The 13,764-nt window shown below is 37.1% G+C and overlaps 1 protein-coding gene across 1 annotated transcript in view; it reads right to left on the bottom strand.

Annotated features, from left to right (window-relative positions):
• FAM208B (family with sequence similarity 208, member B) overlaps positions 1-13,764 on the bottom strand; it is a 35,149-nt gene that overhangs the window by 14,686 nt on the left and 6,699 nt on the right. Inside the window, exons 7-12 of the mRNA XM_004691221.2 lie at positions 13,645-13,717; positions 13,490-13,552; positions 10,404-11,120; positions 7,211-7,453; positions 2,795-3,662; positions 652-1,081 (exon numbers count right to left, since the gene is read on the bottom strand). Of these exons, the coding sequence (XP_004691278.1) occupies positions 652-1,081; positions 2,795-3,662; positions 7,211-7,453; positions 10,404-11,120; positions 13,490-13,552; positions 13,645-13,717 (2,394 nt within the window). The remainder of the gene's footprint in view (positions 1-651; positions 1,082-2,794; positions 3,663-7,210; positions 7,454-10,403; positions 11,121-13,489; positions 13,553-13,644; positions 13,718-13,764) is intronic.

Raw genomic sequence — 13,764 nt, 5'->3', positions numbered from 1 at the left:
TTAAAACTGATTTTGAGGAATTACAGTGGTTATACTGCTAACAATCTGAAGACTTGAAAACGCAGCCTGTATGGTAAGTAGCATCTTTTAATTCACAAATGTAGCATCAGAAAAAAAGTACTCAATCTCAATTATGTTTTAAGTAAGAGTGAAAGATAATTTTTAAAGCAAAGAATAACTTACATACCAGTTCTCAGTTACTCTAAACACCTTGAAAAATAATTTTAATAGTCTATTTTAGTTTAAGACTTTGTAAAGCTTTCTAATGTTTATTATCACCACAATGGGTCCTTAAATGATAATCTACATAAAACATAGCAGGTATTATTCACCTCTTTTAGAAGAAAATCAGAGTAATTTACCCCAAATTATACAAGAAGTGACATCATTATAGTTAGTTCCCAGATCATGTGACCACTGTGATTTTGTTGTATTTCTTTCTTAAATCAGGTTGATCAATATGCTGTACCAACAATCTGGAGTAACATCTACGAAAACTAAGCTTTTGGCATTATAATTTATACTTTATATAGCCAGAGAGTTCACTTTCTCAGAAGAAACCAACGTTTAATTCTGAATGTGATTTTACATACAAAAATGTGAACATGTCTTCAAAAACTGTCAGCATTTGTAGTACTCAGCTTCACCTACCTCATTATTACAAGAATAGACGAAATGCTGGCTTTTTTGGGTATCTGGATGTTCCGTTCTTACAAACATTTCTTCCTGTTCATTCTCTACCCAGAGTCCCACGCCTCTTGTCAATGGTCGTTTAATGAGAGGAAGCACAGGGTTAGCTTCAGGGAAGGACACAGCAGTCGTACAAGCTCCACGTGTGACAACAGTCTCCAACAGAGGGTCTGCAGAACACCTTGGCACACTGGCAGATTCCTCAATTTCACTGAATTCAAAAGATTCTAGTGTGCTATTGATAGACACATATTTTGCTGGGTTGCTGTGCTCTACTACTCGTCGGGATGACCTTATAACTTTGTTCTGATTGCTGTAAAACAGAGCTACCCACATATGAAGTAAAAGCTTCACTTCTTCCACATTATCAGGTAAATCAGTGTTCCAGGGCCTGAGATTTTAAAGAAATAATACCCAAAAATCATTGAGAAACAGTTATTTTAGTTGACTATCTTATCATAAATGCCCTTATTATTGACTTTAGTTTTTGTGTTATTTTAAAAGTTATACAAACAAGAAACAATAATGATGAAGCTGATTTAATAAGAGAATTTATGATGAATCCCTTCATTATAAAGACAAGAGAAGGGGACTGAAAATTAGAGCTCTTAAGTGGTAGAATCATAACTACCACATAAGGTTCCTGACTCTTGGGCTAGCATTATTCTTTTCTACCACACTGTCTCTGAACACAATACACCTATCGTGGGAATAATGGTTTCCTTGCTTCTGGCTAACTGATTTCTAGTTTTGTGTCTTGTAACAGTTGGGACAGTCTGAACATTAAAATCTCTGCAGAACTTAGTAGAATTATACTATTTACGGTAACAGTTCTGGAAAATTTGAAGCCATAAAGAGAGATACCATTTCTGGTCATCTGCCAGGCAAAAGGTTAGCAGGGAGCTATACTGGAATGAGTCAAAGAAGCTCAGAGCAAGGACTCAACGCCAGGGAAATGAGAAAAATGGGAGTTTAAATGCATGTGTTTATGAGCATAAACTTATGAATGGATCAAAGAAGTCTAATAGTTTAGGGACTTAGATGTTGAATATATACTTGAATGTCATTTCATAGAGCTATTTCTGTTTCCTAGTAGGTTACTATTTATTAGTATGTGCCACTTGCCAGGCAAAATCCTTATTTACCTTGCAACTTCATAATGTACCTATTACTAAACCCACACTTCAAAGTGTTGCCTATACACTGTCAACATCCACTGACATCCCCTGCAATTGTGTTAGATATGTAAACTCTCAGGTCCCACCCCAAACAGAGTCAGAATGTGCATTTCAGTGAGACCCCTACTGGACTCATGCCCACTGTTAAGATGAAGCAGCACAGAACTATTAGGTCACAGACTATTAATTGAGAGAGAATGGATTTAAATTTACTCAAATCCACACTCCAAACTCATGTGTTCAACTGCTCTATTGCTACACTGACCCATTCTTAAGGAAGATTTATAAAACAACCCTATGAAAAAGTACTCATTCAGCAATCCGGTGAACTTAACTAGCTGGATGTATTTCTCTAAATGTTTCTCTGGAATTCTATCTCTAAAACACTATTTCCAGGGCTCTCCCTTGTGGCACAATGGGTTAAAACACTGCATTATGAAGCTCTCCGAAGCCACTGCAGCTTGAGTTCGATCCCTGGCCAGGTAGCTGATCTGCATGACGTGGCAGACCTCTTCTGGCCCACCTGCTTCTACCCTCAGCCCTGTACTTTGTCAGTCTGCCTGTTCTGTTCCCCACTGTCTCTGGTGAATCCTCTCACCCACCACACCTCTGGCCTGTACCCTAGTTCTGTAAGCATTTAAATATTATAACTCAAACTACAAAAGCTTATAAAAGAGCTCTGCAAAAATGGAAAGTTTTCTTTTACATAAGTAAGTTATCTTGCAGAAATTTTCCATGTGATCACCAACAGAGGAAAGCTAGCCTGATATTCTTATCGGTATACACAACACCTTGACATTACTACATTATTGATGTCCAACATTTCTTCCTCCTTGCCCAAAGTTTGGTACAAATACATCGCTTCACTACTACCTCTATCGCAATAGAAATTTCATCCACTTCCATCAAGTGTCACTCATACTTACCCATGTAATGCTCTTATTACAGTTTTCTCCAATGGGTTGTTGGTATATTTGCTATCTAAGCTGAATACATATTCTGTTTCACATTTGAAAGTGACCTTAAAGGAGCCATCACAGCTAAGCACAGTATGTGAGCAACAAAAATCTTTTAGGTTGGAAGACAGCAATCTACTCTTGCGTTTTAGCAATGGGCCCTCAGAATGCTTTTGCAGAGGGGAGGTGCTCTGCTGATGCCGAAATGGCATTACTTTTCCCACTGGGGTTCCTGCTTCAGGGCCTTTTGTGGTGTTCTTGGCAAAAGTAGAGCCTGGTGCCCCTTTCTGCTGTAGTTGTTTCTTTGAATTTTCTGCAAGGAGCAGAGCATAGGAATGTTCCACAGCAACAAAAGAGTTTAGGCTTGTAACAGAAGTTTCTAGTGTTTCCACAGAAAGTGCAGACTGGGCATTAATTGGAACTGGGTTGCCAGAAACCACTCTCTCCTCCTCGTGGCTCGCAGTGGAGTTTGACATCAAATCACAGTTCTTATCAGAAGAGACTTTAGGTAAAAGTCTACCTTTTTGACTTTTAATTCCTCTGTGATATTCATGGTCAGATGTACCTCGTGAAGAATGTTCCTTAGAAAGCAAAGCATCATTTTGTGGTAATTCAGAGGTTTTGGGTTCAGATGATGGTGCGGTAGAGGGAGCAGAGCTCAATGCCAGATCAGCTAACATGTTCAAGGCCTGAGAGTCACAGTTGACAACGGAGCTTTCAGGAAGATCTTTTTGAGTGTCTGTGGTATTTTTTGGTTGATCTGTATTTATGCTACTAACATCTGCTTGACCGCTGGATGAAACTTCTGATTGAAGTTGTGAAGCAGTTTCTCCTTTGGCTTCAGTATATATATAAAAAACAAAAAACAAATAAACAAACAAAAAAAACACATACACACACATTTGACTTCATAGAGTTCTTTGCCATATCATGACTTAGTGAAAATCAATGGTTAAGTCAAATACTTTTTTTTATTACAAAAGTTTATTTTTACATCATTTTGTACTTTTTTTTTTTCCATCTCGATTGTGATCCCTGCGGGGTTTCCCATCACCATATCACCCGTGTGCCATCACCATAATCCTGTGCATTTCTCTCCCCTCCCCCGTTTTTGATAAGTCAAATACTTTTAAGAAAAACCTCTTGATATACTACATAGGTTTTATATTAAGAGACCGAAGTCTCTCCAAGTCTCAAATCTATTACAATGTATTTATCAGAGAAGCAAGTCTTAAGGAATATATGTGCACTTTAATTTAAAAAGGAATCACCCTTCAAAAATGTTGTACTACACTTAAGACAAATTGCTGACTTACAGATAGGTACAAAGAAAAAAAAGAAAGAAAACACGAGTACTGCCCTCAAGAGCTTACAGTGTAGTGAGACTAAGAATTCCTAAATCAAATATGTAAGAGAAATCGCCTAAAAGACTTTTAACCATATTTAAATTTGATATGAATAAAAAATTAGAGGTCATAAAAGCAATCAATTCATTACCTTTTAAAATTTCACTTTCTGCACTAAAAACATTTCTATCTGCAAAAACAGCAAATTTTTATGTCTACTGATAATTCTTCTTTCTTCAGATAAAATTTATCACTTGCCTTTAATCAGCCAATTGACATTTCAAGTGATTTACTTAGCATTCACAGGCCATGAATTCAGCCTTCTTTTTTTTTTTTTTTTTTGAATTCAGCCGTCTTAAATGCAGTTACTATAAAAGATGAAGTTCACAACAATACTTGACAATGACTCCCTGTAGCAGGTTAACAGATAGAATAGGCAAAGGTGCTCCTTATGTTAAATAGTAGCATATCTGAAGTGAATTATTAACCTTCCTGCAAAGGCCAATGACAGGTTTTTAAGGCGAAAAAGAAACTCAACCTATGAGTTTCGTAGTATGAGAAGGGTGTGTGTATGGGAGGGAGGGTAAAATTAATCGTTCAACCATTGGCCAGTTGAAATAAACTCACGCAACTCAGGGGAAGAGCATGACCCAAAGGAGAACATCATCCTATTAGTCCCATGTATATGAACATGCTACATTTTAGGGTCTGATATGTTTACTAATCTCACTCTTTGTTAACATTAAGATTTCTACATTTTTGTTTCTTACAAAAAATGTCACTTATTAGTAAGGTCTAATATAAATACTATGTCAAAGAACAAAGGTTTATTTTAATATGTGTAGTCTCATCAAGTAAATCTTTTAACTACTTAGCTGACTTGTTAGAGGCTTTCAACTAAAAATTGAAATTGAAAAACTGATTAAATTAAAAATAAATTTCAGGTAATCTCTATTTTAAAATATATAGACAAGAACAATGTCAAATTGGCTCAATAAAAAATATAAAGTATTCAGTAAATAAAAACCATTACTGAAAACCTTAAAAAGGACAGAAAAAGATTAGTTTCAGTAATGAAATGATTGTTCTTTCTAAAGCTGATGACTGATTCAAGGGTGAGAAACAGAAAAGATTTGCACAGGCAATTAAAGAAATGGAAGAAAAATAAAATATCATTTAAAAGGTGGTAATCTTAACTTTTTAAGCCGGCAATGTGGCTGCACAATATATTCAGGCATTTACAACAGAAAGAAGTCTATTTTTGAGTATGTATTTTGTAAACTCATTTTCTGAGTTCACTTTTCTGCCAGTAACCAATTGTATACCTCCTCCCATTAATAAAGTCAGTCAAGAAATCTGACAGTTAATTCAGTATAAGAATTCAAAGGACACAGCTAAAAATAGAAGGCAATATGTGTTTATTGATGTTCATGCTTACAAATGAGTTAGAACGGACAGGATCAAGACAATAAATGATTAGAAAATCTTATGAATTCTAGAATGTCCTCAGAGATTCAAAAGGAAAATAAAGGATAAGAAGAGATCAGTGAAGATCAGAACATCAGAAAATGCCTAACTGGAGGCAGGATGTGGATGGGTAGGGGAGCATGCGCTCAAGTAATGCATGTGAGGCATGGGCTACACGTTAGCATGCAGCAGGGAATGTACATGTTAGAAAAGAGCAGAAGAGAAACAGGGACATGTGGGGTCAAGATCACATCATGAATTATCTAGACAGACAATTGAAGAGTTTATATTTGGTGAGGACACAAAAACCACACCGCGGGTTTTGGAATGACATGATGAGCTTTCTAAAAGTAGTTACAAAACAGTATTAAAGAAACTAACAAAGAAAAGTAAGTTCATCCATAATGCCTTCACCCCCACCTAACAATAGTTTCTTTCTCTGACTTTGATTAAACATGAGATTTTAAAAAGAGCTAAAGCAAAAACAAAACAAAAAACTCTGATTTCTCTTCAGATCTCATAAAAAGAGCTAAAAAAAAAATCAACAAAAAAGTAAATTTTTTGCCTTGTTTTAAAACATAACAAAACACAACACAATACTGCAGATAGAGTACAATTTACAGATTTTGTAGATTGGAAGAATTGAACTATGTATGGAGAGAAGAATGTTAAGAAGGGGTGAGGACCCAGAGAAGAGCTAGTATGTTCATTTCATGAAGAAGTCTACAGTGACAAAGGACCTTCAGGTCAAGAAGCTAAGACTAGCAGTTGGAAATAGAGAACTAGAACTGTCAGTTTTATTCATATAACTAAACTTTATTATTCACTTCAGCAAAATCAAAATTTTAAGACTGCTTTTAAAATTAATTTAGTGGCTTTTAAAGCTAAATAGATTCTGGATTAGTGTTTCAAACAATGTGTTTACAAGTCCCTTTGGACATACAAACTTACAAGTTTCTGCATTTTGTAACAATTATGGTCTATGACAATACTGCCAGATACTATTTGCTTCTGCAGTCATTAGAAAAGCCACAATACCTTTATACAGTTCATATTCACGTTTGATTGCAAACTTAAAAGTAGGGTGTATTTGGCCCTCCCTGGTGGCGCAGCGGGTTAAAGCACAGCACTGAGAAGCTAAAAGCCACTTCCGCATGAGTTCGACTCCCGCCTACCCCGGAGGTGACCATGGCGTGGCAGACCTCTCCTGACCCGCCCGCTGCTCCCCCTCAGCAGTGTACTTCGTCCATCTGCCTGTTCTGCTCCCCACTCTGTCTCTGGTGAAGCCTTTCACCGCCCCTGAGCCTCTGGCCTGTACCCCAGTTCTGTATGCACAAATAAATAAATCTTTTTAAAAAAAAAAAAAGTAGGGTGTATTTTGTGAAGGAATGAATCTTGACACTTGCCTAATTTATTTAAATAGGAAACCAAGTCAGTCTCTTTCGTGACTGAACTAAAGAATATAGCAAGAATTATTGGTAAATTTCATTTGCTCTTATTTCAATACACTATTCTGCAATCTCAAGTAGATCTGTATGGTGGTACTGAAATTTACAGAAAGAGTATTTCTTACCAGGTTCTGGCTGCTTTCTGATTCTGGGGTTCTGATTGTCTTTCTCTATATTTACTCTCTGTTTTTGTGGAGATTTCTTCACAGATGGTTTAGCCCTTGGAACAGTTTTGACTGGAGATTTTTCTTGTTTCTTTGCCCATTTAGCATTCGTTGCCACTGGGACATCTTTAGAAATAGGAGCATCTTGGTTTTTCCTATCCAATATGGTTGTGTGTACAAACTGAGCAGTCAGCACTTCAGCACCTTATATAGAAAAGACACCATTTTTTAAGGGGTAGGGGACTCATATATTTATCACCATAGTTTTTCTTTTTTGGTTTGTTTTCAGGGAGTATCTCTGATAATGTGGAATAAAATGTAGAACTTCAGGTACTTCATTAAAAGATTTTATAACAAAGCAAGAGTTAAAAGTTCTCATATAGGCCCTCCCTGGTAGCGCAGCGGGTTAAAGCACAGCACTGAGAAGCTAAAGCCACTTGCGCATGAGTTCGATTCCCACCTGCCCCGGAGGTGACCACATGGCGCGGCAGACCTCTCCTGACCCGCCTGCTGCTCCCCTCAGCAGTGTACTTCATCCATCTGCCTGTTCTGCTCCCCGCTCTGTCTCTGGTGAAACCTCTCGCCACCCCTGAGCCTCTGGCCTGTACCCCAGTTCTGTATGTACAAATAAATAAATCTTTAAAAAAAAAAGTTCTCATATAAATATAAAAATACCAATTTGCTAAGTGTCAGTCATTTATCAAGTGAAAAGTAACTGATTACTTTTTAAAAAAAGGCATGATTTAACAAAAAATGTATCTCTACCATCTTTCCTGTGATCTATGTGGCAGCTAAGGCTGAGTATACTAATTCATAACACTGGGAAAGGACTAACTCAATTTACACAAAAGAAATACTACTCCCATAAGGTAATAGGGTTAGTCACACTATAGAGAAGAGATTCTATATTCACAAAGAACTATCTTATATCTTTCACTTAATTCCTAAGAAGTTTAAGTCCTACTGTCACCAGAAAAATGACCTTTTAAGAGAATTACAAGGGAAGGTACATTGAAGAAAGTCTTCACCAGATTTAATTTCCTACATATCTATTATAATTGTTCATTTCTCTTACAAATGCTCAGTTAAAAGCAGAAGCAAAGAGAGGGAATAGTTAAAGGCAAAGGCCAAGTGGGATAAAACTAGGATCTATCAGGTTACTAACATAACAGAAAGTGTTTCAATCTTTTAAAACTTAAAAAAAAATTAACTATTCTCCTCGTAACTTCACATAGCTTTAGCTGTTCCCATAAAAAAAATTTAGCCCCACAGATATCACAGAAAATAATCACATATATGAATAGCTGCAAATATTTAAAATCACATTTTACAGAAAACATTTCTTTTTTTTTTTTTTTAAGATTTATTTATTCATACAGAACTGGGGTACAGGCCAGAGATGCGGAGGGTGAGAGGATTCACCAGGGACAGAGTGGGGAGCAGAACAGGCAGATCTACAAAGTACACTGCTGAGGGGAGCAGTGGGCGGGTCAGGAGAGGTCTGCCACGCCATGTGGATCTCCTCCGGGGCAGGCAGGGATCGAACTCATGCGGAAGTGGCTTAAGCTTCTTAGTGCAGTGCTTTAACCCGCTGCGCCACCAGGGAGGGCCCTACAGAAAACATTTCTAACTGAGAACAGGAAACTTAATACTTAACAACTTAAGAAACTGTGATGACTACTAATGAAATGTAGGGGAGGTTGGAGAATAGTAGTTTAGAAAAAAGCTTTTAGAGTCCATTAATGATCTATATTTCTCTGAGACTATTTTCCTCCATGCTAAACTATAGGTAATAAAGCAGCATACTGATTTTTAATTTTAAGTCTTTCACTACATTCACATTTTCTATAGTTTTTAGTATAAAGAACATTTAAATCAAGCAGGAAACCAGAAGACTAAATTAAGAGGGTAAAGATGAGATGATCAAGACCTAGGGCAAGTTTCTACCATCTCCACAGGCAGGAAGGTACATTTCTCACAACCTAGGTCATGAGAGGCAAGAACACGATGCATAAGATGAGCCTGGAAGGGAGTGTTCTGTTCAATGCTTAAGTTGAATTATAATTTACGCAACACATTAAAGTAAACTGGTATGTATAGAGCAAAAACTCAATATGGTTGATTTGGAATTTGTAAAAAATTAATCTGATTTACTGCTTTATATTGCTGAATGTTCCACCATCCTCCTGATACACATGTACACACACATCACTTCTCACACTACAATAGGCCAATAATATCTATTTGTTAAACCATATGGTCAAACCTTAACTATCTGGAATCCTGAGGATTTGCATATACTTGTTATTTCCTCTTTGGGTACTAAAATTTCCAAGTTCCAAATGCATGATTGGCAAAACTGTTCAAATAGTCTCTGTTACAACTTTTCAACTTGGCCAGTTGAGGGTCTAAGTTGCCAGAAACAGGTAAATGATAGGTCTTTGGCTGCCATTTGTTTATGGGGAACTTTCAGCATGTAGTTCCTATTTTCAAGCAAAGAAACCTAAATGTAATTTGCAGTGACTCTAAGCTAACTCATGTTTCTTTTGCACTTCGCCAAAGTAGTATTATATGACTAGACACCAAATGGTTCTAGACAGTAATTCTCATTCAACTTTTAGGGGCATCAAAACCACCTGTACTCCTGTTTCTATATATATATCTCAGGCCAAAGTACAATGTTTTGATATGTCTGTATCAAGACCCAGATGACTAGGTTTTACATCTGGAGATATGGAAATACCAGGCATTTCCTCCACCTTCTGTATATGCTCAGGCAAGCAATCATTGCTCTTTGCTGTTAGCAGTGTGCCTGGTTTTAGAAGACCTCCCCCATTTTCATTTGTCAAGGAGGGTTTAGAAACTGGAGAGGTTAGATAGCCATCTTTCTGGGAAAAATACAGAAATAACTGGAGTGGCAGGTTTGAGCAGTCTTACAAGTGAAAGTAAGTGAACGGGTTTTTGAGATATTTTACAGTTGTTCATCTGTCACCTGCATTAGTGCTTCTCAAACTTGGAGCATGCGGACAAATCATCTGTTATTTCTAATAAACTTCTACCAAGCTACAATCCACACTGATCCAGAGAGGTACAATGTTAGAATATAAAAGTCATTACAAATGTTCATTTAATAATCCACGTAAGTCATGCTTACCTCTTTTTCTTTTCTGAGGAAACTGCCCTTTGACTAATTTCAAAGTTGTTGGATAGTCTGAACCCTTGTCTGTTCCAGCAGGAGCTCTTTTGGGAAGGGGGAGGTTTACATTCACCGTTTTATTCTGCTCCATGGACAGTGTGCTTGCCTTTCTCTTAGGCTGAACTCGGAGATTTGATGCTGAACTTACTGGAACTAGCATGCCTTGCCTTGCTTTAAATGTCTCTGCAGAGTTGTTTTCTGTTTCGGCTTCTTTTCTGACTTCTGCCTCTGAGTCAAGAAATTCAGGATCTGGAGTCATAACTAAAGAAAACCCAGCATCACAAATTCCATCTGAAATACAAGGAGACTGAGGATGCTCTGCCAACAGATCTAATGCAGTAGATACTTCCAAAATGTAACCACTAGGATCTGAAAGATATGACTGCAACTGAGTTAAAGACTCTAAAGGGCACTTTTCAGCTGGAGGAACCAAGTCAAAGCCATGGGACAGTCTGTCAAAAAATGCAGTCTCTTTAATTCCATCCTTACAAGAAGCAGTCAATGAACCTTTGTCTGCCTTGTGCAATTCTTGGAAATTATGTCTTATTAATGTGTTTAAACAGATTCCTTCTTCAGTAAATGATTTCTTTGCTTCCAGCAGGGCACAATTGAGGGCAGGTAAAATGGGTACCACCTTCAATGAGATATCATCTTCAACTTGCAAGGCTTTCATTCCTAAAAAATACATACATAGGTGAAAAACCTGAGATTTTTGTAATTTTATAAAACTGCTTTAGATTACAAAATTATGGGATGGTTAAATATGGTAAAACGTAACATGATAGAATGTTTCAAATGATAACATGAATGGCAATTATACAAGACTTGTGGTTACAAATAATATATATATATATATTCATTTTTTGAAATTTCTCTCTCTCGCACATGAAAAAGAATTATTCAAATATAATTACTAAGTTAGGGTGGAAGACTTGATTCCTGACCCTCAGGTGACCAGGAACCCAGTGTGAATTCAGTACGCTATCACACCAAAGTGTGACAGAAAGGCTTTTAGAGCTGGCAGATCTACTTTCTATTTAATAATACAGGTTTTACAATATTGCTCATTTATCTGTACTTAGTATAAATTACTTTAAATTCTTTTTAGACGCTACAATGCACATTAACTAAACTGAAAAAAAAAAAATTTCTAATTAACCCCAAGTCTCATAGTGAAGTAGTAGTGTTAAATTCATCACCTTCTTCACCAAATGGGCTAAAAAACATTTTTTAAAAAAGATTTATTTATTTATGCATCCAGAACTGGGGTACAGGCCAGAGGTGCAGGAGCAGAGAGAGGATTCCCCAGACACAGAGCGGGAAGCAGAACAGGCCCACTGACGAAGTACACTGCTGAGAGGAGCAGTGGAGAAGAAGGAGAGGTCTGCCGCGCCATGTGGGTCGCCTCTGGGGCCAGGGATGGAGCTCTCACTGAAGCGGCTGAGGCCAGCTTGCAGTGCTGAGCTCCAATTTGCTGTACCACGAAGGAGGGCCCTAAAAATATTTTTAATTAAGTAACTAAACTGACTTGTCTATATTTTTCTTTCTCTTCCTGAAAAGTTAATTTTTTAGTAAATCAATAACCAAAAGGAAAACAGGATTGAAAAAAAAAAAAGAGAGAAAAGGGCAGGTTACTGAGAATGAGGGGTAAAGTCCTAAAAATTCTAAGCCCCATTAACAACAAAATTCATACATATGCAGGTCTAGATAGCCTCCTTTAAAAAAAATTTAAAATATATTCATTACATTATCCTTCATTTTTGCACACTGTATGGTTTCCCCGTGAAATTCCCACCACCAATTCACCCATGCCTCATCACCTGAGTCCCTTGTACCCTTCCCACTCCTGTCCTGATACTTCTCCCACCTTCTCCCCTACAGAATGTATCTGATTAAAAGTGCCTGATGATTTTGATTTTTACTTTATTGTAGTTACTTTTTTTCCTGATTCCTTTTTTGTTTTCTCTACATTCCTCCTATAAATGAGACCAATATTTTTCTTTTTCTTCCTGGCTTATTTCACTGAGCATAATACCTTCCAGCTCCATGTAGCCTCTTAAACAGAACTGTGATATTACTTTCTTTTTAAAGAAAAACTAACAGCAGGTTGAAAAAACATCAAATTATTCCTTACTAAAATATTTGCACTCAAACAGGCATTAAAAAAGGAAAAAAAGGGCCCTCCCTGGTAGCACAAGGGATTAAAATACAGCACTACAAAGCTATCAGCAACCACTGTACCATGAGTTTGGTCTCTGGTCAGGGAAGCGACCCACATGTACAGCAGATCTCTCCTGTCCCACCCACTGCTCCCCTCAGCAGTGTATTTTGGTCAATTTGCCTATTTGTTCCCTACACTGTCTCTGGTGAATCCTCTCACCCTCTGCATCTCTGGAAGGAGTAAATGCAAATATTTAAATATGTTGATATACTTGAAGACTCCTCATTGATGGAAGAATGGTGACAGGAATCAATGAAATCATATTTAAAGTGAAACTTGGTAGATATATGTAAGAATTTTAACTTACATGGGTATTCATTACACACCCAAGAGCATTTTTAAAGAATTTCCCCCAATTGCCCTCTGAAATTTTAGTATCACAGATATACTATACATCTGCTTATATAATATATGAGTAACATACTTTTGCGAGAGTGAATTTTTGGTCCTGGGAGGTCAACTCCACAAGAACAAATCCAAACAGAGGGACCTCTACCTGTGAAAGCTGTAAGACCCACTTACTTGTTAGACTATGCATTTCCTAGAGATTTGCTCAATAACAAATGAATTCAGTTTTGGACATGCTGAGTAAGGAATATCTGAGCCCCATCTATGTTGAAATGTCAACAGACAGGTGGATATCTGGGTGTGAAGCTCAAAGGAAGGCTAAAACCGTAAAGGTGATGAACCACCATAAGGTTAAAGGAAAAGAATTACTGAAGAGAAGAAAATAGGCAGCAGGGTCATGTGCTGCTGCACAGTTTAAGATGAGGACTGAAAAGAGCCAAGAGAGCTCATGAACTCTAAGTCACTATGCCCTTACCTGTTGACAGGGATGAACGGAATAGATGTAACCCATGTAGACCCATCTGTTCATCTTCATTACCTATACAAAATGATAATAAGAAAGTTAGGTTGTTGACCTTTTAAAATAAAAGTAAGCAAACAATTTTTTTTTTCAAAAAAAGTTGTCCTTACTTGTTTCTGATATTAAGGCTGATGATGTAAGTAAGATGAAAAATCCCCGATCTTCTAAGCATTTGATGATTGCCTTAAACATTAAGAAAATAAATATACATCAACAAAAATTCAACTCTT

Source organism: Condylura cristata, unplaced genomic scaffold (genome assembly GCF_000260355.1).
Source record: "Condylura cristata isolate star-nosed mole 26May11 unplaced genomic scaffold, ConCri1.0 scaffold00030, whole genome shotgun sequence".
NCBI classification, from domain to species: domain Eukaryota; kingdom Metazoa; phylum Chordata; class Mammalia; order Eulipotyphla; family Talpidae; genus Condylura; species Condylura cristata.
The sequence above is the reverse complement of the archived record's forward strand: the minus strand, read 5'-3'. Positions and strand labels throughout refer to the sequence as shown.